At 43.2% G+C, this 22,017-nt stretch overlaps 2 protein-coding genes across 4 annotated transcripts in view; one reads left to right on the forward strand and one right to left on the reverse strand.

Moving 5' to 3' along the window:
• Positions 1-22,017, forward strand: part of LOC110504367 (rho-related GTP-binding protein RhoG) — a 666,992-nt gene that overhangs the window by 476,695 nt on the left and 168,280 nt on the right. The gene's annotated exons all lie outside the window — the stretch shown is intronic.
• On the reverse strand, positions 729-14,142 carry gcna (germ cell nuclear acidic peptidase). Of its 2 annotated transcripts, XM_090220117.1 has the most exons (13): positions 14,022-14,142; positions 13,285-13,387; positions 12,859-13,069; positions 12,462-12,528; positions 12,003-12,052; positions 8,319-8,382; positions 8,156-8,235; positions 7,354-7,812; positions 5,303-5,480; positions 4,685-4,826; positions 3,817-3,952; positions 3,395-3,599; positions 729-2,598 (listed from the first exon to the last, which is right to left on the reverse strand). In XM_090220117.1, the coding sequence occupies exons 2-13, from the start codon at positions 13,372-13,374 to the stop codon at positions 2,367-2,369; spliced, it is 1,914 nt and encodes a 637-aa protein (XP_090076243.1). In that variant the 5' UTR covers positions 13,375-13,387; positions 14,022-14,142; the 3' UTR covers positions 729-2,366. The 2 variants fall into 2 exon arrangements, with proteins under 2 accessions (XP_090076243.1, XP_090076244.1); XM_090220118.1 differs by lacking the exons at positions 729-2,598; positions 3,395-3,599; positions 3,817-3,952; positions 4,685-4,826 and adding an exon at positions 4,880-5,000.

Consider the following 22,017-nt stretch of genomic DNA (forward strand, 5'->3'; position numbering starts at 1 on the left):
CTAATGTTCACACTGGTAAACTAACATCACTAATGTTGTCACTGGTAAACTAACATCACTAATGTTGTCACTGGTAAACTAACATCACTAATGTTGTCACTGGTAAACTAACATCACTAATGTTGTCACTGGTAAACTAACATCACTAATGTTGTCACTGGTAAACTAACATCACTAATGTTGTCACTGGTAAACTAACATCACTAATGTTGTCACTGGTAAACTAACATCACTAATGTTCACACTGGTAAACTAACATCACTAATGTTGTCACTGGTAAACTAACATCACTAATGTTGTCACTGGTAAACTAACATCACTAATGTTGTCACTGGTAAACTAACATCACTAATGTTCACACTGGTAAACTAACATCACTAATGTTCACACTGGTAAACTAACATCACTAATGTTGTCACTGGTAAACTAACATCACTAATGTTGTCACTGGTAAACTAACATCACTAATGTTCACACTGGTAAACTAACATCACTAATGTTCACACTGGTAAACTAACATCACTAATGTTGTCACTGGTAAACTAACATCACTAATGTTGTCACTGGTAAACTAACATCACTAATGTTCACACTGGTAAACTAACATCACTAATGTTCACACTGGTAAACTAACATCACTAATGTTGTCACTGGTAAACTAACATCACTAATGTTGTCACTGGTAAACTAACATCACTAATGTTCATACTGTACAGTTGACACCGACATGTAAAACATTAAATCTTTATTCAAAAACAAAACATGAAAAACAACAACAAGACAAACGTTGAAAATGTAACATAAATTGTATGTGAAGTTGCCAGATCGGCCTTCTATTCACCAAATGAACCTTCATGGAACTACTTCCTGATTCATATTTCAAGTAATTCAAAGCAGTTGGTCACAAAATGATATTTGAAGGGTATGAATCCATGTCACAGGCAGGCTCAACAATATGACTGATTCACGATGCCTTTAAATCACTGTCCAGTGTGTCTCTTGGCTCATTTCACTGTAACGGTGAGACGCCAGCTACAGAGGAATGACAGACTCACCATAGCTGCCTCTGAAATCCTGATACATACACAGAGGTATTTAAGACAGACCTATCAACTTGAAGATCCCACTAATCTAAGACATTAGGATGGATGAAAGAGAAGGATCCCACCAATCTAATACATTAGGATGGATGAAAGAGAAGGATCCCACCAATCTAATACATTAGGATGGATGAAAGAGAAGGATCCCACTAATCTAAGACATTAGGATGGATGAAAGAGAAGGATCCCACTAATCTAAGACATTAGGATGGATGAAAGAGAAGGATCCCACCAATCTAATACATTAGGATGGATGAAAGAGAAGGATCCCACTAATCTAAGACATTAGGATGGATGAAAGAGAAGGATCCCACTAATCTAATACATTATGATGGATGAAAGAGAAGGATCCCACCAATCTAATACATTAGGATGGATGAAAGAGAAGGATCCCACTAATCTAAGACATTAGGATGGATGAAAGAGAAGGATCCCACCAATCTAATACATTAGGATGGATGAAAGAGAAGGATCCCACCAATCTAATACATTAGGATGGATGAAAGAGAAGGATCCCACCAATCTAATACATTAGGATGGATGAAAGAGAAGGATCCCACTAATCTAAGACATTAGGATGGATGAAAGAGAAGGATCCCACTAATCTAAGACATTAGGATGGATGAAAGAGAAGGATCCCACTAATCTAATACATTAGGATGGATGAAAGAGAAGGATCCCACCAATCTAATACATTAGGATGGATGAAAGAGAAGGATCCCACTAATCTAAGACATTAGGATGGATGAAAGAGAAGGATCCCACCAATCTAATACATTAGGATGGATGAAAGAGAAGGATCCCACTAATCTAAGACATTAGGATGGATCAAAGAGAAGGATCCCACTAATCTAATACATTATGATGGATGAAAGAGAAGGATCCCACTAATCTAATACATTAGGATGGATGAAAGAGAAGGATCCCACTAATCTAAGACATTAGGATGGATGAAAGAGAAGGATCCCACTAATCTAAGACATTAGGATGGATGAAAGAGAAGGATCCCACTAATCTAATACATTAGGATGGATGAAAGAGAAGGATCCCACTAATCTAAGACATTAGGATGGATGACAGAGAAGGATCCCACCAGAGCAGTGGAAATCTTCAAGGTATGAAGATGTTCAGACAGGGTTTTACAGATACTACTGAACAAGAGTGCTTTATCAAGAGTGCTTTATAGTCCAGGAGACGAGAGTAATGTAGGTCTAATCCAGGTTAGAATGATTCCACCTCATCTTTCACACGCTCTCTCTCTCCTTCTCAGTTCTGGCTGAGTTTAGTCTTGGTGGCGAAGTCAACACTGAGTTTCCTCATTACCTCACCGTGGCTCTGACCCGCCAGGTTTTGGCGAACACTGCCATAGTTCTCCTTGACAAAGTTGGCGAAGGGTGTGGGCGCCCGGGGCTTGGCTGGGGTGAGCAGGACCAGCTGACCCGTACAGAGGGCACACACAAACCTCTGGGTGTCCAGGGACTTAGAGTGACGACCGAGTCTACAGAGGGGAGGAAGAGAACAGTTTAGCCATCAACTGGTTTTAGAGTTTAGCCATCAACTGGTTTAAGAGTTTAGCCATCAACTTGTTTTAGAGTTTAGCCATCAACTGGTTTAAGAGTTTAGCCATCAACTGGTTTTAGAGTTTAGCCATCAACTTGTTTTAGAGTTTAGCCATCAACTTGTTTTAGAGTTTAGCCATCAACTGGTTTTAGAGTTTAGCCATCAACTGGTTTTAGAGTTTAGCCATCAACTGGTTTTAGAGTTTAGCCATCAACTGGTTTTAGAGTTTAGCCATCAACTGGTTTTAGAGTTTAGCCATCAACTGGTTTTAGAGTTTAGCCATCAACTTGTTTTAGAGTTTAGCCATCAACTTGTTTTAGAGTTTAGCCATCAACTGGTTTAAGAGTTTAGCCATCAACTTGTTTTAGAGTTTAGCCATGAATTGATGGGAATCCATGGTAGATTGAGGGCTTAAACTACCTGGTCTGACAGTATAACTATAAACTGTGACAATACATACGGTAGTTTAGTCTCAGGCAACTAATAGAGCAATAATATAATGCAATTTAGTGGACACTTATCCACAGTGATTAACACAGTGAGTATATATTGTTGGTGTACGTGACCCCTGCTGAGCCACACAGGACAACTGCTTCATTTGAAGGAATGACTCCGTTTCCTTGGATTAAATAAATCCATTTTAATATCCCCAAACTCCATTTCATGTGCAGCACTAAAACTAGCATTGGGTTAAGTGTAGGCCGGGGACAGACAGGAAGTTAGTGTTGACCTACGTGTTTTTGCAGCGGCTGCACTGGTACTGGTACTTGTAGTTAATGTCGTAGCTGTGGCAGCGGGTGACCACGGGCAGCTCGGGGTGTGCCAGCGTGGCCTTGCGGGCGTACAGCTTCCAGAAGGGGCCGTGTCCATCCCTCACACTGTTGATCAACCAGGTGGCAGCGTGGCACATCTCATGGACTAACGTGTCACGCAGACGGTCTGGGAGGAGAGAAGGGGGAGGATGGGGATTGGAAGAGAGAGGAGAGGAAGGAGAGAGGGAGAATGAGGGAAGGTGGGAGATAAGAGATATTTGAAATCATACAGACACAGGCTATTCACATTAAAGTTGAACTTTAAATGACTTACATTAGAACTTAATTTAAAATGTTATAACATACATTTAATGTCATTAGTTCTTCAACCAGTGAAGCCTTACCTGCAGAGTCACAGACTTTCTCAGAGAGTTGGATACGGGCGTATCGGTTCCCTCCTCCTCTCTCCTGTCCTGTGATGCAGTAGCCAGCAGTCTTTCTCATCTTGTTATTCCAGCTCACTGACATGTTACTGGGCAGCTGGGGAACAAAGACGTTACAAAGGAAAGAAGAGGTAAAACATGCAAGATAATCCCAGGTCACATGATGGTAAGATGCAAGTCAACACAAAACACTTTATAAGATTCCATCTTTATCACTCTCCAAGTGATCTGGCAGTATATGTATGCTTATAACCTGTGTGTTTAACACTGTATATATAGCCTGTTGATGGGTTCTGACTTCTAAACGTGAAAATATGAAATATCCTTATTCATGTCACTGAGGGAGAGAGGGGAACGTAGAACGTTTACTTTCTGTCAGAGCATGTTATTGTTGGACATCAGGGATCCTTTGGAAAGGAGAAGGGCCACTGTCTGGTCGTTACACCAGAACTTAATGGTAGGAAGAATGTATATGGTGGAGTCGATGAAGCTGGGAATGTTACTGAGTAAAGGGAAAGGCAATGGAATGGGTGGAGAGCTGTGGATTAGTGAGGAATGGGAGGTCAGGTCACATTAAGGTAGAAGGAACAGTTTACTGCCCACATCACTTAACTTCCTGCCTAGCAATAAAGATGTGATGTTTAGGGGGAAGGAGGAGTTGACCTAAATCAGAGTATCTATACTGGTGCTGGTGGGAACATGTCTTTGTCTGTTCACCTGTCTGACCCACTGGATGAGTAAACTTGGTTTGAGCTTTTCATAGTTGTCAGTCAGGTTCTTAATAACAGGGTAAAAACTAACACTATGTATAGTTAAAGTGTGTGTTTACCTTGCTGTCGAACACGCTGGTGTTGTACAGGCGATACAGTTTGCTGGTGAGCTCCTCCTTGGTCTGTTTGAAGTTGCGGCTGGAGCCTGGTCCAGACAGAGACTGGAGGAAACACCCAGGAGTCATACACCCTGCTGATACACTGAGGAGAGAAACACAGGCTGGAGTCATACACCCTGCTGATACACTGAGGAGAGAAACACCCAGGAGTCATACACCCTGCTGATACACTGAGGAGAGAAACACCCAGGAGTCATACACCCTGCTGATACACTGAGGAGAGAAACACCCAGGAGTCATACACCCTGCTGATACACTGAGGAGTCCAACACACTGAGGAGAAAAAAACAGCCAGATTTAGCCTCACACAAACACTTCACTGAACCTATGTATTTAGATCAGTGTAGAACAGGTGAAGGAGAGGAGACAGTATTGAGCTACACCCTGCCCTAGGCCCTGGTCAGTAGAGTATTGAGCTACACCATGCCCCAGGCCCTGGTCAGTAGAGTATTGAGCTACACCCTGCCCTACGCCCTGGTCAGTAGAGTATTGAGCTACACTCCCAGGCCCTGGTCAGTAGAGTATTGAGCTACACTCCCAGGCCCTGGTCAGTATTACCTGGAGGAAGAAAGGCCGCTGGTCTTGAGTCTGGATTCCGGCTGGGACACAGCGGGTTTGGAGACGAGCGGCCGCACCGGGGTCTTCAGATCCAAGGGCGTTCTCACCAACGGCCGAGGGCACACCTCTTTCGAGGCTTTTTGCCGTGGAGCTGACGGGGGGGGCTTCTGATTGGGCCCTGGATTGACACACACCAGGAAGTAGCCAATGAGATGACACGATATAGAAACGAAAAAGGAAATGTACCAATTAAAGACCACAGCAGGCAGAAGCCTTGTTGGTGGACACGGTCTGAACAGAAATATGCGAGTTATATTTAAACATGTTGTGAGCAGTATACCAGCGTGCAGATTTACTCTGTTACGTTACCCTCTCTGATCTAACACCTTTTTAGGTATGTGCCTCCCCATTTTACAGAAAGATCACCCTGAATTACACTCATTATGGCAACTGCTCGAGCTCCGACCGCAAGGCACTACAGAGGGCAGTACATCACTGGGACCAAGCTTCCTGCCATCCAGGACCACTATACCAGACGGTGTCAGAGGAAGGCCCCAGAAAATTGCAGAAGACTCCATCCACCTTAGTCAAAGACTGTTCTCTCTCTGCGATCGCACGGCAAGCGGTACCGGAGCACCAAGTCTAGGTCCAAAAGGCTCCTTAACAGCTTCTACCCCCAAGCCAAAAGACTCCTGAACACCTAATCAAATGGCTACCCTGACTATTTGCATTGCCCCCCCTTTTACGTCGGTGCTACACCGTTGTTAACGTCTATGCATAGTCACTTTACCTCTACCTACATACTACCTCGACTAACCTGTACCCCCACACATTGTACCAGTAACCCACTGTATATAGCCTCCACATTGACTCTGTACCGGTACCCCCTGTATATAGTCTCCACATTGACTCTGTACCGTAACACCCTGTATATAGCCTCCACATTGACTCTGTACCGTAATACCCTGTATATAGCCTCCACATTGACTCTGTACCGTAACACCCTGTATATAGCCTCCACATTGACTCTGTACCATAACACCCTGTATATAGCCTCCACATTGACTCTGTACCATAACACCCTGTATATAGCCTCCACATTGACTCTGTACCAGAACACCCTGTATATAGCCTCCACATTGACTCTGTACCGTAACACCCTGTATATAGCCTCCACATTGACTCTGTACCGTAATACCCTGTATATAGCCTCCACATTGACTCTGTACCGTAACACCCTGTATATAGCCTCCACATTGACTCTGTACCGTAACACCCTGTATATAGCCTCCACATTGACTCTGTACCATAACACCCTGTATATAGCATCACTACTTATTTTATTGTAGCTCCTTTAATTATTCTGAATGTTTTACTTCAGCTTATTTTTGTAAATACTTTCAAACTTTTTATTAACTGCATTGTTGGTTAAGGGTTAAGGGTTTGTAAGTAAGCATTTCACTGTAAGGTTGTATTCAGTGCATGTGACAAACATATGATTTGATTTATTACTGTGACCTGTGTTGGGGCGGTACCCGTATGGTGTTGGGGCGGTACCCGTATGGTGTTGGGGCGGTACCCGTATGGTGTTGGGGCGGTACCCGTATGGTGTTGGGGCGGTACCCGTATGGTGTTGGGGCGGTACCCCTATTGTGTTGGGGCGGTACCCCTATTGTGTTGGGGCGGAACCCGTATGGTGTTGGGGCGGAACCCGTATGGTGTTGGGGCGGAACCCGTATTGTGTTGGGGCGGTACCCCTATTGTGTTTGGGTGTTGGGGCCTTACCCGTGTTATGTCTAGGTGTTCAGGAGTTGGGGTGTTACCCGCGTTGGGAGTTGGGGTGTTACCCGCGTTGGGAGTTGGGGTGTTACCCGCGTTGGGAGTTGGGGTGTTACCCGCGTTGGGAGTTGGGGTGTTACCCGCGTTGGGAGTTGGGGTGTTACCTGCGTTGGGAGTTGGGGTGTTACCCGCGTTGGGAGTTGGGGTGTTACCTGTGTTATGTCTAGGTGTTGGGGTGTTACCTGTGTTATGTCTAGGTGTTGGGGTGTTACCTGTGTTGGGAGTTGGGGTGTTACCCGTGTTGGGTTTAGGTGTTGGGGTGTTGCCGGTCTTGTGGTTCTTCTTAATTCTGTCCAGTAAGCTGAGGAACTCCTCCTCTGAGCTGGCTGAGTCCTCCAGCTTCGACGGGGCTGAGTGGGTCCACTGTGGAAGGGGGGTCAGGGAGGGGGTGAAGGAGGAGTGGAGAGGAGGAGAGCTGGGAGAGAGGGACGGCAGAGGAGGAGGGCAGGGAGAGGGAAAGAAGATGTTGTCCTTCTGGTTACTTTGTAGGACGTTGACTTTGTGCGTCTGTGGCGGCGGCTGGTGCACAGGGTGGCATGTCCTCCACGTGCTCTTCATCACAATACCATCGTCTTCTTCACTGTCGCTGAGGAAAACTGGAGTGTCACACTGGGACAAGGGTCTTCTGACCGGGGTCTGGAAGGATGACGGCTTAGGGGTCTTAAAGGCACCTGTAGAAGACAGGATGAGTCTCCATGTAACGCTGTCGGCCGAACAACTCCCCCTAGCCGTGACAATATATCATATTAACCAAGGCGTCCTGGGTATTACTTCAAGTCTGGCTATGCAAATAGAAGTAATCACAGTGCTGAACTGAAATCAAGCAGAAATAACTTATTAGAAACAGATTTCAGATTATTACAAGCATGTATGAGGACAGTCAACGACAGCGTGTCAAAAGGCAACCTATACCCTAAATAGTCCACCACTTTTGAATAGAGCCCTACTCGCCCTGGTCAAAAGCAGTGCACTACATAGGGAATAGATTGCCACTAGGGAAGCAGTCGATGTTACCTATAGAGGTAGGTTTTTTCTTCCTCTCAACGACAAAGTCATCATCGGAGGAAAAGCTGTCGACAATGAAGTTTCTGAGGCTGAGGAAAAAACAGGAGATAAACCTGAGTATTTAACACAGGACAGGGACCATATTCACGGTAAGAGGTTGGGACCGCTGTACCTGTCTCCACTGGTACGCTCCGCTTCCTTGGGCTTCGGCTTGGGAGTTTTCACACGGCTCAGGACTTCAGGGGCACCAGACGAGACACAAGGGAACAGTAAACATGTCATCAGCGCCAGTTATACCGCTCGCTTGGTCTTCTCCTCTCTGCTGTGACTAACACATTTCCGTTAATTACCTCATCATTCACCAGAGATGAGTCAAAATCATGCGACTAACGTACGAATGGATGAACAGGCGGGTGGAGATCGATCTACAGTCCCCTCCCCGATTTCTTCGTGGGGACAATGACACGAGTTTGGAGACGTGGAAGGGGCCCGGTTTCCCCAATAGTGATGGAACTTACCAGTGTTTTAATGATGCCGCTTTCCTACAACGGCCCCAGACGTAAAATACATTTCCCAAAACCCCACGCAGAGAGAACATTCACTAAGTACGTTGTTGGAGAATGTGTCCATACTGATAGGATTGAAAGAAAGGCAACGCTGCTCTCAAATCAGCTTTCTCCATTCAAATCTTACCTTAACATTAGAATTATTTCATAATACTGACGACAGATCAGCTCCTAAAGAGATATCACCATCTATGGCTGAAAATATTGGGGTGGGTTATTCTACCGCTTAGCCTATAATAATGCATTAAATGAAGATTTTGAAAGTTAGGCTTCACATTATGAAACATTTATAATATATAGGCCTACAGTCTATACTGTAGGTAGGCTATTTATAATATATAGGCCTACAGTCTATACTGTAGGTAGGCTATTTATAATATATAGGCCTATAGTCTATACTGTAGGTAGGCTATTTATAATATAGGACTACAGTCTATACTGTAGGTAGGCTATTTATAATATAGGCCTATAGTCTATACTGTAGTTAGGCTATTTATAATATATAGGCCTATAATCTATAATGTAGTTAGTTAAGCTAAGTTAAGGTTTCTGTACCAAATATTAAGTTCTGCTTTTCTGATGTATCAAATACTTAGTCGTATGAAAACGTTTGGGCACCCCTCTGAGGTTGCATAATAATTTACTCTGCTGTCACAGAAAATGATCACAGTGGCATGCCATTCATTTTCTAATAAAAGCTGAGTACTGGGGTATTGTCCAGACAAAGATTTTTAGTGTAGCAATATTAAGTTGTATGAAATGAAATCACATGTGAAAAATAGGCTAAAATGTGCGCACCCTTGTCATTCTGTTGATTTGAATACCTGTAACTACTTAGCACTCATTAATTGGAACACACAATTGGTTTGGTGAGCTCATTAAGCCTCAAACTTCATAGACAAGTGCATCCAATCTGTCGTGGCAGAATCAGAATCCTTTAGGTAACATTTATAAATAAGATATTTTATTTATATTCATAAGCATGCTTATGTGAGATAAGTTACTTGGGCCCAGAGAGGGGAGAGGTCGGGTTAGTCTTATCTGTGAATGTGTCTAACTATTCCTAAACCATGTGAAGGGATGGTGTGATTAATGGGGAACCAGTTAGGTTGGCTCCCCAATGTCTGTGTGCCAGTCACATCTCTTTGTAAGCTTGTCCAGGAGGGGGTGTATTTGATATATGCCATTGGATGAGGTAATGTTTTTGGTTCTAAGTGGTACCAAGAACGAGATAAGAACTTAGTTTAGGAGACCAAACTGAACGATAATTTATAGCCAATGCTGTCTGGCTACATGTGTCTTTGCTATAAAGGATCTCAGTTGCCATTATGTAAGCACTCTCAGAGAACTCATTTATGACACTGAATTGATCTAAGAGTCACAGGGCTATGGTGAAGCTCATATAATTAAAGATGGACTTTATGATAACTCTGACTTGTGTGTGGTTTGCTCTCTCATGATTTGGCAAGAGGAAATTTCTACGACAAATCATGAGAAAAAGTATTTAAGGTGGCCAATTGCAAGTTGTTGTTCTCTTTGACTCTCCTCTGGAGAGTGGCAACATGGGGGCCTCAAAACAACTCTTAAAGGACCTGAAAACAAAGATTGTTCAACATTATGGTTTAGAGGAAGGCTACAAAAAGCTATCGCAGAGATTTCAGCTGTCAGTGTCCACCGTGAGAAACATAGTGAGGAAATGGAAGACCACAGGCACAGTTCTTGTTTAGGCCAGAAGTGGCAGGCCAAGTAAAATATCGGAGAGGCAAAGGCGAAGGATGGTGAGAACGGTTAAAAACAGCCCACAGACCACCTCCAAAGACCTACAATACCATCTTGCCGCAGATGGTGTCACTGTGCATCGTTCAACAATACAGCGCTCTTTGCACAAGGAGAAGCTGTATAGGAGAGTGATGCGGAAGAAGCCTTTTCTGCACACACGCCACAAACAGAGTCGCGTGAGGTATGCAAACGCACATTTGGACAAGCCAGCTTCATTTTGGAATAAGGTGCTGTGGACTGATGAAACAAAGATTGAGTTATTTGGCCATAACAAGGGACGTTATGTATGGTGGCAAAAGAACACAGCGTTCCAAGAAAAACACTTGCTACCCACAGTTGGTGGGGGTTCCATCATGCTGTGGGGCTGTGTGGCCAGTGCCGGTACTGGGAATCTTGTTCAAGTTGAGGGTCGCATGGATTCCACTCAATATCAGCAGATTCTCTGGTTAATAATGTTGAAGAATCAGTTACAAAGTTGAAGTTACGCCGGGGCTGGATATTTCAACAAGACAGCAACCCAAAACACTGCTCAAAATCTACCCAGGCATTTATGCAGAGGAACAACTACAATGTTCTGGAATGGCCATCCCAGTCCCCAGACCTGAATATCATTGAGAATCTGTGGGATGATATGAAGCGGGCTTGCCATGCTCGGCAACCCTCAAACCTAACTGAACTGGAGATGTTTTGTAAGGAGGAATGGTCCAAAATACCTTCATCCAGAATCCAGACACTCATTGGAGGCTTATGGGAAGCGTCTGGAGGCTATTATTTTAGCAAAAGGAGGCTCTACTAAATACTGATGTGATTTTTCTATTGGGGTGCCCAAATTTATGCACCTGTCTAATTTTGTTTTGATGCATATTGCACATATTCTGTTAATCCAATAAACCTCAATTGACTACTGAAATATTACTGTGTCCATCAGTTATTTGATAGATCAAAATGAAATTTCTGATCCAAACACCCAGTTATTTATAAATGGAAATCATGGAAATTGTCAGGGGTGCCCAAACGTTTTCATACGACTGTTTGTCATGCAATAAAATGCAAACTTAAAAATCATACAATGTGATTTTCTGGATTTTGGTTTTAGATTCCATCTCTCACAGTTGAAGAAAAAATTACAGACCTCTACATGCTTTGTAAGTAGGAAAACCTGCTAAATCGGCAGCGTATCAAAAACTTGTTCTCCCCACTGTAAGTGTTTTCAAGTACAACTTTAGTAAGGACTGTTTTGGGAAACAGCTGTGAGATTTAACGATGCTCCTACGAAGGTTCTAACAATGAACTTAGATGCATTTAGGAAACCGGGCCCCGGACAGTCAGAAAGACTTCTGTTCTTTGACTTAGAAATGACATACACCAAATTAGACATGGCAAAGACCCATTTACATGCAACATTGTTTCAATGAAGAATTCTGAAGTCTCATTGGGTTTCACAATATGATGACAATGATCAAAACATGACTTCCCCAATACTTATGTCAAGGCACCAGTATGATACTTACAGTTTTCAAAGTAGTCATCACTGTCTGAGCTTAATACAAGGACTGGTTCACTAGAGGGGAGAGAATCAGAGAAGAAACAATAACACATTTAGTCCAATTGAATGACTAGATAGAGAAAAGGGGATTAAGGGCACTATTGGAAATTATTGCAACACAATACCAAACAGGAAACAAGACACCCCACTCCCTCATTTTACAGTCAGTTGCTATTGTATTGGTGTCTATGGGAGAATCACCCCATTAAGCAGACCAGAACTGACCACTTTTTTTTTTATGGTAAAGTGAATTATCTTCATTTATCCACCATGTTTGAAACGGACTCCACAGGGCACTAATGCTGTCCCATCTTTTTTGGTTTTTACGGGTATTTTATTTTCATGACGGTCTTCATACATAACCGTCAGTTACACAAGTATACGGTAATTGTGCCAACCGTAGCTGAACAAATCACTACTTTACCTGACTTTCTTAGCAGAACTGCAATGTTTCCGAGAAGCAGTTTTGGGTGTAGCCTGCTCCACAAGAACTACAGACAAGAAGAACATGGAGATTCATTCATTCAACTACAGTATTTCAATGGATAGCTGTCATAGGCATACATGGTTGGCACCATGACAACCATAATCAGGAGTTGGCCAATGCTCATACAGCTCTGGACCAGGTGTAAAGGAATCTTCCAGGTGAACAAAAAGACAGCAGTCGTAGGTAAAGTTAAAGAAAAACCAATTCAGGTTTAATATAACTCACAAGGTGACACCCTTCAGCACAGAAGCAGAGAACATGTTTAACAGCCCTCTTGGAAACAGCCCTTTATATCCTAATAGTCTAGTAACCCAACCCACCGACTCTCACTTACACTGGTCAAAATCATCGTCACTGGACTCCATGAACACCTTGGTCCTGTAACCGTTGCACTTGGAGACCTGGTTCTCTTTCCCTGAGCCTCTGTCATCCTCTTCCTCCGTGTCGAGCAGATGTATCTGGACTGGGGGAGGAAGGTTTTGAGCACCCCTGGAGCCATGACAGCCTGTGGCCAGACGCCGAGTCTTACCGACGCTCTTAATCAGCTGCAGAGAAGACACAGGATGTGTTTGAAATGGCACTCTACTCCATATAGTGCACTACTTTCGACCGGGGACTATAGGACTCTGGTCAAAACAAACTATTCACTGTATTCCCTATATAGTGCACTATTTTTGACCTGGTCATAGGAAATCGTGTGCAATTGATTAAGATAATCACTGGTGGTTGTAATTCGTGTGCCTTAGTAACCACAACATACCTGTTGTTCTGCTGTTTCCAATCCTCCCTTCTCTGACCAGCCCAGTTTCTCTGCAACTCTTTGAAATAATCTGTGATTATCATCATCCATGGTCTCTCTCTCTCTGTAAGGGGGACAATATGACTATTATCTGGAGACAACACGGTAACAACATGTCCGGGCTGCAAACCCACGGATAGTTAGCAATGCCCTGGCCAGCCCTCTTTGGGCAATGAAAACAAAGAAGACACATTTTGATGATGCAGTATGTTGATTAGCTAACAATAGCTAGTAGCAAGACACATTCTTGTAGCAGGCAAATGTATTTTAGCTAGGTATTTGATTATACACGGGGTGTAAGCAGTAGCCTAGCTAGCTAATGGTGTGTGCTATCCGATATATCCTTGGGACGTCCCTAACCTAAACCCCAACTAACCTAAACCCTAACCCCAACTAACCTAAACCCTACCCATAACTCTTACCTAGCATCGTCGAGATCCAGGCTTCCATAGACGTGATTTGAGGTATTGCAACGTTAGACTAACTCTTACCAAACCAGTTTAAATGTAAACTTCAATGAGGGGATATGAACGACCCAATGATACCGGATTGGACGCTAGCTAATGCCTGCCACTAAAACCCTTATAACCACGACTGTAAATAAATTCTAAACGTTACCGTTTCTCAAGTTTAACTCAATATGCATTACTATTTGTTTATTCAATATCAGATGTTCGCAAATCGGGACATAACTTTACCTTTGAAGATGATGGTCAATACATTTGCTTTTGGGCCCAAGTCTCGGATAGCAACCGAAAGAGACCAAACGAAGATTCAAAACGGTGCACCGGAAGTTCTCATAGGCCGAGCGGAAAACTAGCGGTAATGACGTAGATAAAGTTACACAGAACAGGTTTGAATTGACGACTTGCAATTGTATTAACATAAATCATTCATCTTGGCAAGACAAAAGAAGCCAAAGGTACACGATTGTAAATATACAAGTAGAAAGGCAACGCTGCAATTGTAATGTTGAATCCCATAGCAATATTCTCTGTGTACTAAAACCAATAAACTGGTTAGCTTTTTCAAATTTTGTAATTTCATGTTTTAGATAGGACCTAGAATAGAACTCTTTGGGATTTAGTTTTAGATCAAATATTTATTGAATTATCAGCGACTTTATCAGATCCCCAAATGCTCACTCTCCCCATATCTGAAGAGGTTTTACCTGAGCAGCAGCACTGATGAGCGGAGCCCCAGTCTGAGGCAGGAGGACCCAGAGCTCACACACATTAAAATTAACAGGAGGAAGAGGAACTCAGGACCAGTCAGGAGGAAGAGCAGCTTCAAGTACTGGGCGAGGCTAATATCATAGAGTTCAAATTCTCTCCTGCATATGTGGAAAATGACTGTGATCAGGAGAACCCACCTCAGCCCTCACATCTTCACCAAACCCAAACAGTGGAGGACGGAGAGAGGGACTCTCTAACCCACCAACATAACTGAAGAAAACAGTCTCTGATGGAGAGGATTACAGAATATCAGAACCAACCAGTGACTCTCAACCTCTCTGCAGTAAATCCAGATTGTTCTGCAGCTCAGAGTGAAAACAGGGAAAGTGTAGAAAAGGCCCATGGAGTTGGTGGAATAATCCTTTAATTCATTGCCATTTACTCAGCTGGGCCAGGGGCGCTTTAATTACACAGGAGAGAAATCAAATTGGTTTCAAGAATGTGGCAAGTGCTTCAGCCTTAGTAAAACCCTGTCCAATCATATGATGGTTCACAGAGGTGTAAAACCATATCAATGCTAATCATGTGGAAAAGGATATACTGAGAGTGTAGCCTTAAGCAGGCATATGAGAGTTCACACAAGGGAAAAATCATATTGGTGCAAATAATGTGGAAAATGCTTCACTCTGAGTAGGACCTTGAGCAGACGTGAAGATTCACAGAGGGGAGAAAGACCATTGTTGCAGCTATTGTGGCAGATTTTTCAATGATCATGGAAATTGTCAGACACAACGACTGTTCACAAGAGTGATAACACACTACAATGTAGTTTATTTTTTATTTAACCTTTATTTAACTAGGCAAGTCAGTTAAGAACAAATTCTCATTTACAATGACGGCCTACCATAAGGCCTCCTGCGGGGACGGGGGCCTGGGATTAAATAAATAAATAAATACAATATAAATATAGGACAAAACACACATCACAACAAGAGAGACAACACCACACTGCATAAAGAGAGACCTAAGTCAACAACATATTCTATCCTGCAGATAGAAATATAGTGCCTATTGCAACCATCGATGGCTACTGTATGATCTATCTATATGTGCTAAAATCACTCGCACAACCAATCTCAGTTACAACCATTATTGTTTACTGTATTACCGCTCCCTAAAGCTGATGTCAATGTTAACTTTAAGTCATACTTTCTCCCAAAAAGACAATTTTTTCCCTCTACAGGATAAAATCTTCAGTATAAATCAAACCTTCTCATTGAGCAGACGAAGCAAATATGTAATTATTTGACACTCATTCCATAGTGCTGAAATAAAGTATTTCCTCGTTTACAAATCTACCCTACATATTTTATTTATGAAAAATTAATGTTGATGTACAGTGCATTCGGAAAGTATTCAGACCCCTTCACTTTTTCCACATTTTGTTACGTTACAGCCTTATTCTAAAATAGATTATATGTTTTCCCCTTCATCAATCAACACACAATACCCCATAATGACATCACAATACCCCATAATGACATCACAATACCCCATAATGACATCACAATACCCCATAATGACAAAGCAAAAAAAGTTTTGGGGAAATGTTTGCAAATGTATTTAAAAAAAGGACATAAGTATTCATATCCTTTACGCAATAATTTGTTGAAGCACTTTTGGCAGCGATTACAGCCTCGAGTCTTCTTGGATAGGACACTACAGGCTTGGCACACTTGTATTTGGGGAGTTTCTCCCATTCTTCTATGCAGATCCTCTCAAGCTCTGTCAGGTTGGAAGGGGAGCGCTGCTGCACAGCTATTTTCAGGTCTCTCCAGAGATTTTCGATCAGGTTCAAGTCCGGACTGGCTGGGCCATTCAAGGACATTCTGTGTGCTTAGGGTCATTGTCCTGTTGGAAGGTGAACCTTCACCCCAATCTTAGGTCCTGAGCGCTCAGGAGCAGGTTTTCATCAAGGATCTCTCTGTACTTTGCTCTGTTCATCTTTGCGTTGATCTTGTCTAGTCTCCCAGTACCTGCCACTGAAAAACATCCCCACAGCATGAATCGGGCTGTCATGTGTCTTTTACTGAGGAGTGGCTTCCGTCTGGCCACTCTACCATAAAGGCCAGATTGGTGGAGTGCTGCAGAGATGGTTGTCCTTCTGGAAGGTTCCCCCATCTCCACAGAGGAACTCTAGAGCTCTGTGAGAGTGACCATCAGTTTCTTGGTCACCTCCCTGACCAATGCCCTTCTTGCTCAGTTTGGCCAGGCGGCCAGCTCAAGGAAGTGTCTTGGTGGTTCCAAACTTCTTCCATTTAAGAATGATGCACTGTCAACTGTGGGACCTTATATAGACACGTGTTTAGCCCTTACAAATCATGTCCAATCAATTGAATTTACCACTGGTGGACACCAATCAAGTTGTAGAAACATCTCAAGGATAATCAATGGAAACAGGGTGCACCTGAGCTCAATTTGGAGTCTCATAGCACAGGTTCTGAATACTTACGTAAATAAGATTTCTGTTTTGTGTTTGATATACATTTGCAAATAAAACATCTAAAAACCCTGTTTTAGCTTTGTCTTTATGGGGTATTCTGTGTAGATTGCTGAGGAATATTTTATATTTAATCCATGTAACGTAATAAAATGTAGCGTAACAAAATGTGGAAAAAGTTAAGGGGTCTGAATACTTTCCGAAGGCACTGTACCTACTGTTTCATTTCTAATTGATGTAATCCATTAACACAGTATCTTATCTCATCAAGGGGGGGGAGAAAATATCCCTGAACTGTCCACATCTAAAATGTGTAACTAAATCAAGCTAATCGTGACTGAGTTCATGTTTTAATACAATTGTAGTCTCAAGTTATTTAAAATGACACATTATATTCTTCTTATGGCGACATTTAAGATGAAACGTTTGTAGGAAATATAATTCCACATTCGTGCAGTAAGTATTTTAAAATAATTACCAGCCTTGCTGATAGGTCGATATTTCATTGGGGGATAGAGGACCTAGGTGCTGCTGTCCGGGCTGTGTTCAGTACAAAAAAAACATAGTGGAATGTTCAATTAAATGGAAACGGTGTTGAACGATGAACGAAGTGGAAAAACAGGAAGTGTTGGCTTGTGTGTTCGGCTCATAATCATGTCTGGAACGGCGCAAATGGAATGGCATCAAACACATGGAAACCATATGTTTGATGTATTTGATACCATTCCACTGATTCCACTCCAGCCAATAGCATGAGCCCGTCCTCCCCAATTAAGGTGCCACCGGCCTCCTCCAACCTATCCATGCGTTGTGAGATCTGGCTTCTGCAATGTAGTCGAGCAGTAACCCCACCTACACGTGACATGACAGATAAACATGTATTTTCTATACAATACATTTCTTGTCGTTTTCTTTTTCTACAGTTTACCTGCGGTCACATATTTTCATCAAATCTTTTACAACCCTACTCTGGATATGCGAGTTCATTTCTGTTTAGGACTACATGTTCTGTTTCTTTTCTTGGCCTAACTAGATTATCTCAATGAGAATAACCTATATAAATAAAAGGTTGAATGAAAAAAAAAAGCAAGAGCTGTTGCCCATTTATTACAGATTCTCTCTGCTTACGCTTAGAGCATCTTTGGAAGATGTTGGTCATTCAACATTGCTGCTTACCTCTTTTCTTAACATACGTAGACACTGTTATTGTGCTGGAGATAATGCATCGTCCCATCCGAAAGACGGCACCCTACACAGGGCAGTGTCCCCAATCACTGCCCTGGGGCATTGGGTTGAAAAGTGGTAGAGTTGCCCTATCTAAATGGAAGTTTTATTTGTTCTTTATGATTTTGGCTGTTTCACATGAGAGTTTCTACCTGACTATTCAACACCAGTTGTTTAAATAGAGGTCAGACACAAGGTATAGTATTTGAAAGAAGTATATCAATACTACAATAGGTATGCAGGGGGGTCTGCAGGGTGGTCTGCAGGGGGATCTGCAGGGGGGTCTGCAGGGTGGTCTGCAGGGGGATCTGCAGGGGGGTCTGCAGGGTGGTCTGCAGGGGGATCTGCAGGGGGGTCTGCAGGGTGGTCTGCAGGGGGATCTGCAAGGTGGTCTGCAGGGTGGTCTGCTGCTGGCATAAAACGACACATTATATTCTTCTTATAGCGACATTTAAGATGAAACGTTTGTAGGAAATATAATTCCACTAAGTCTGATGGCCTGAAGATAGAAGCTGTTTTTCAGTCTCTAGGTCCCAGCTTCAACACTGAACAAACATAGAAATTCAACATGTAAAGAGTTGGTCCCGTGTTTCATGAGCTGGAATAAAAGATCCCAGAAATGTTCCGTGTGCACAAATGTGTTTACATCCCTGTTAATGAGCATTTCTCCTTTGCCAAGATACATCATCCACCTGACAGGTATGGCATATCAAGAAGCTGATTAAACAGCATGATTATTACGCAGGTGCAACTTGTGCTGGGGACAATAGAAGGCCACTAAAATGTGCATGTGTCTCACAACACAATGACAGATGTCTCAAGTTGAGGGAGCCTGCAATTGGCATGCTGACTGCAGGAACGTCCAACAAAGCAGCCAGAGAATTAAATTGACTACTTTTGTGAGACCACAGGAAGGCAAACATGCAGGCAAAGACACTCTGCAGATTAAAAACTGGCTGAGCAGAAGCTTGCGTTTGCAAAAAGCAAATGCCTGATTTCAATATTTTAAGACAATGAAATATTCTTACAAAAAAAAAACTCTTGTTAAAATGATGTGTATATCCTTTAAGGTGTTTGTGTAATGTGTTATTGTACCTCCTAGCCCAACTGTCCTTTGTATACTCTATATGTTTCCCAATGTACCTATGTATTGACTAATTATTGTTAATAAAAATACAACATCTCTCTTCCGGAGAAGGTTGAAGATATCAGAGACAGTAGACGTATGGTTTAGAAACTCTGCGGTCCTGATAACATAAACCTAGAGAAAATTATATTTGAAAATGCTCTGCAGGTAATTTATACAGTATCTCTGACTACTACATTTCCACCTTATGAATTTGAACTTTACTGGCTGACAAGAATCATCCGAATTTGTCGACTCCCAGTCTGCTCAAAATGTCTAGACTACAGTTGCTGAACGTGTATGTTACTGAACGAACACCAGCTGCTGCAGACATATCAGTGGAGGTGGAGAGAACAGTAGCAGACATATCAGTGGAGGTGGAGAGAACAGTAGCAGACGTATCAGTGGAGGTGGAGAGAACAGTAGCAGACATATCAGTGGAGGTGGAGAGAACAGTAGCAGACATATCAGTGGAGGTGGAGAGAACAGTAGCAGACATATCAGTGGAGGTGGAGAGAACAGTAGCAGACATATCAGTGGAGGTGGAGAGAACAGTAGCAGACATATCAGTGGAGGTGGAGAGAACAGTAGCAGACATATCAGTGGAGGTGGAGAGAACAGTAGCAGACATATCAGTGGAGGTGGAGAGAACAGTAGCAGACATATCAGTGGAGGTGGAGAGAACAGTAGCAGACATATCAGTGGAGGTGGAGAGAACAGTAGCAGACATATCAGTGGAGGTGGAGAGAACGGTAGCAGACATATCAGTGGAGGTGGAGAGAACGGTAGCAGACATATCAGTGGAGGTGGAGAGAACAGTAGCAGACATATCAGTGGAGAGAACAGTAGCAGACATATCAGTGGAGAGAACAGTAGCAGACATATCAGTGGAGGTGGAGAGAACAGTAGCAGACATATCAGTGGAGGTGGAGAGAACAGTAGCAGACATATCAGTGGAGGTGGAGAGAACAGTAGCAGACATATCAGTGGAGGTGGAGAGAACAGTAGCAGACATATCAGGAGGTGGAGAGAACAGTAGCAGACATATCAGTGGAGGTGGAGAGAACAGTAGCAGACATATCAGTGGAGGTGGAGAGAACAGTAGCAGACATATCAGTGGAGGTGGAGAGAACAGTAGCAGACATATCAGTGGAGGTGGAGAGAACAGTAGCAGACATATCAGTGGAGGTGGAGAGAACAGTAGCAGACATATCAGTGGAGGTGGAGAGAACAGTAGCAGACATATCAGTGGAGGTGGAGAGAACAGTAGCAGACATATCAGTGGAGGTGGAGAGAACAGTAGCAGACATATCAGTGGAGGTGGAGAGAACAGTAGCAGACATATCAGTGGAGGTGGAGAGAACAGTAGCAGACATATCAGTGGAGGTGGAGAGAACAGTAGCAGACATATCAGTGGAGGTGGAGAGAACAGTAGCAGACATATCAGTGGAGGTGGAGAGAACAGTAGCAGACATAAGTGGAGGTGGAGAGAACAGTAGCAGACATCAGTGGAGGTGGAGAGAACAGTAGCAGACATATCGGGAGGTGGAGAGAACAGTAGCAGACATATCAGGAGGTGGAGAGAACAGTAGCAGGCATATCAGTGGAGGTGGAGAGAACAGTAGCAGACATATCAGGAGGTGGAGAGAACAGTAGCAGACATATCAGGAGGTGGAGAGAACAGTAGCAGACATATCAGGAGGTGGAGAGAACAGTAGCAGGCATATCAGTGGAGGTGGAGAGAACAGTAGCAGACATATCAGGAGGTGGAGAGAACAGTAGCAGACATATCAGTGGAGGTGGAGAGAACAGTAGCAGACATATCAGTGGAGAGAACAGTAGCAGACATATCAGGAGGTGGAGAGAACAGTAGCAGACATATCAGGAGGTGGAGAGAACAGTAGCAGACATATCAGGAGGTGGAGAGAACAGTAGCAGACATATCAGGAGGTGGAGAGAACAGTAGCAGACATATCAGGAGGTGGAGAGAACAGTAGCAGACATATCAGTGGAGGTGGAGAGAACAGTAGCAGACATATCAGTGGAGGTGGAGAGAACAGTAGCAGACATATCAGTGGAGGTGGAGAGAACAGTAGCAGACATATCAGTGGAGGTGGAGAGAACAGTAGCAGACATATCAGTGGAGGTGGAGAGAACAGTAGCAGACATATCAGTGGAGGTGGAGAGAACAGTAGCAGACATATCAGTGGAGGTGGAGAGAACAGTAGCAGACATATCAGTGGAGGTGGAGAGAACAGTAGCAGACATATCAGTGGAGGTGGAGAGAACAGTAGCAGACATATCAGTGGAGGTGGAGAGAACGGTAGCAGACATATCAGTGGAGGTGGAAAGAACAGTAGCAGACATATCAGTGGAGGTGGAGAGAACAGTAGCAGACATATCAGTGGAGGTGGAGAGAACAGTAGCAGACATATCAGTGGAGGTGGAGAGAACAGTAGCAGACATATCAGTGGAGGTGGAGAGAACAGTAGCAGACATATCAGTGGAGGTGGAGAGAACAGTAGCAGACATATCAGTGGAGGTGGAGAGAACAGTAGCAGACATATCAGTGTCTACAGCAACAGCAACAGTTCTGTGTCTTGTGTATACATTTTGAAAATCTACATGGTTTAAAAAAAAATGTTATACCAAAATGAGAAAAACATATC

Source organism: Oncorhynchus mykiss, chromosome 25 (genome assembly GCF_057628025.1).
Source record: "Oncorhynchus mykiss isolate SJ-2025 chromosome 25, ASM5762802v1, whole genome shotgun sequence".
Taxonomy (NCBI): domain Eukaryota; kingdom Metazoa; phylum Chordata; class Actinopteri; order Salmoniformes; family Salmonidae; genus Oncorhynchus; species Oncorhynchus mykiss.

Coding starts and splice junctions, on each gene's coding strand:
- gcna (XM_090220117.1), bottom strand. CDS start 13,374: ATGGATGATGATAATCACAGATTATTTCAAAGAGTTGCAGAGAAACTG. Junction 12,529..12,858: donor TGACGATGATTTTGACCAGT/GTAAGTGAGAGT, acceptor TCTTGTCTGTAG/TTCTTGTGGAGCAGGCTACA. Junction 8,383..12,002: donor TGATGACTACTTTGAAAACT/GTAAGTATCATA, acceptor GTGCCCCTGAAG/TCCTGAGCCGTGTGAAAACT.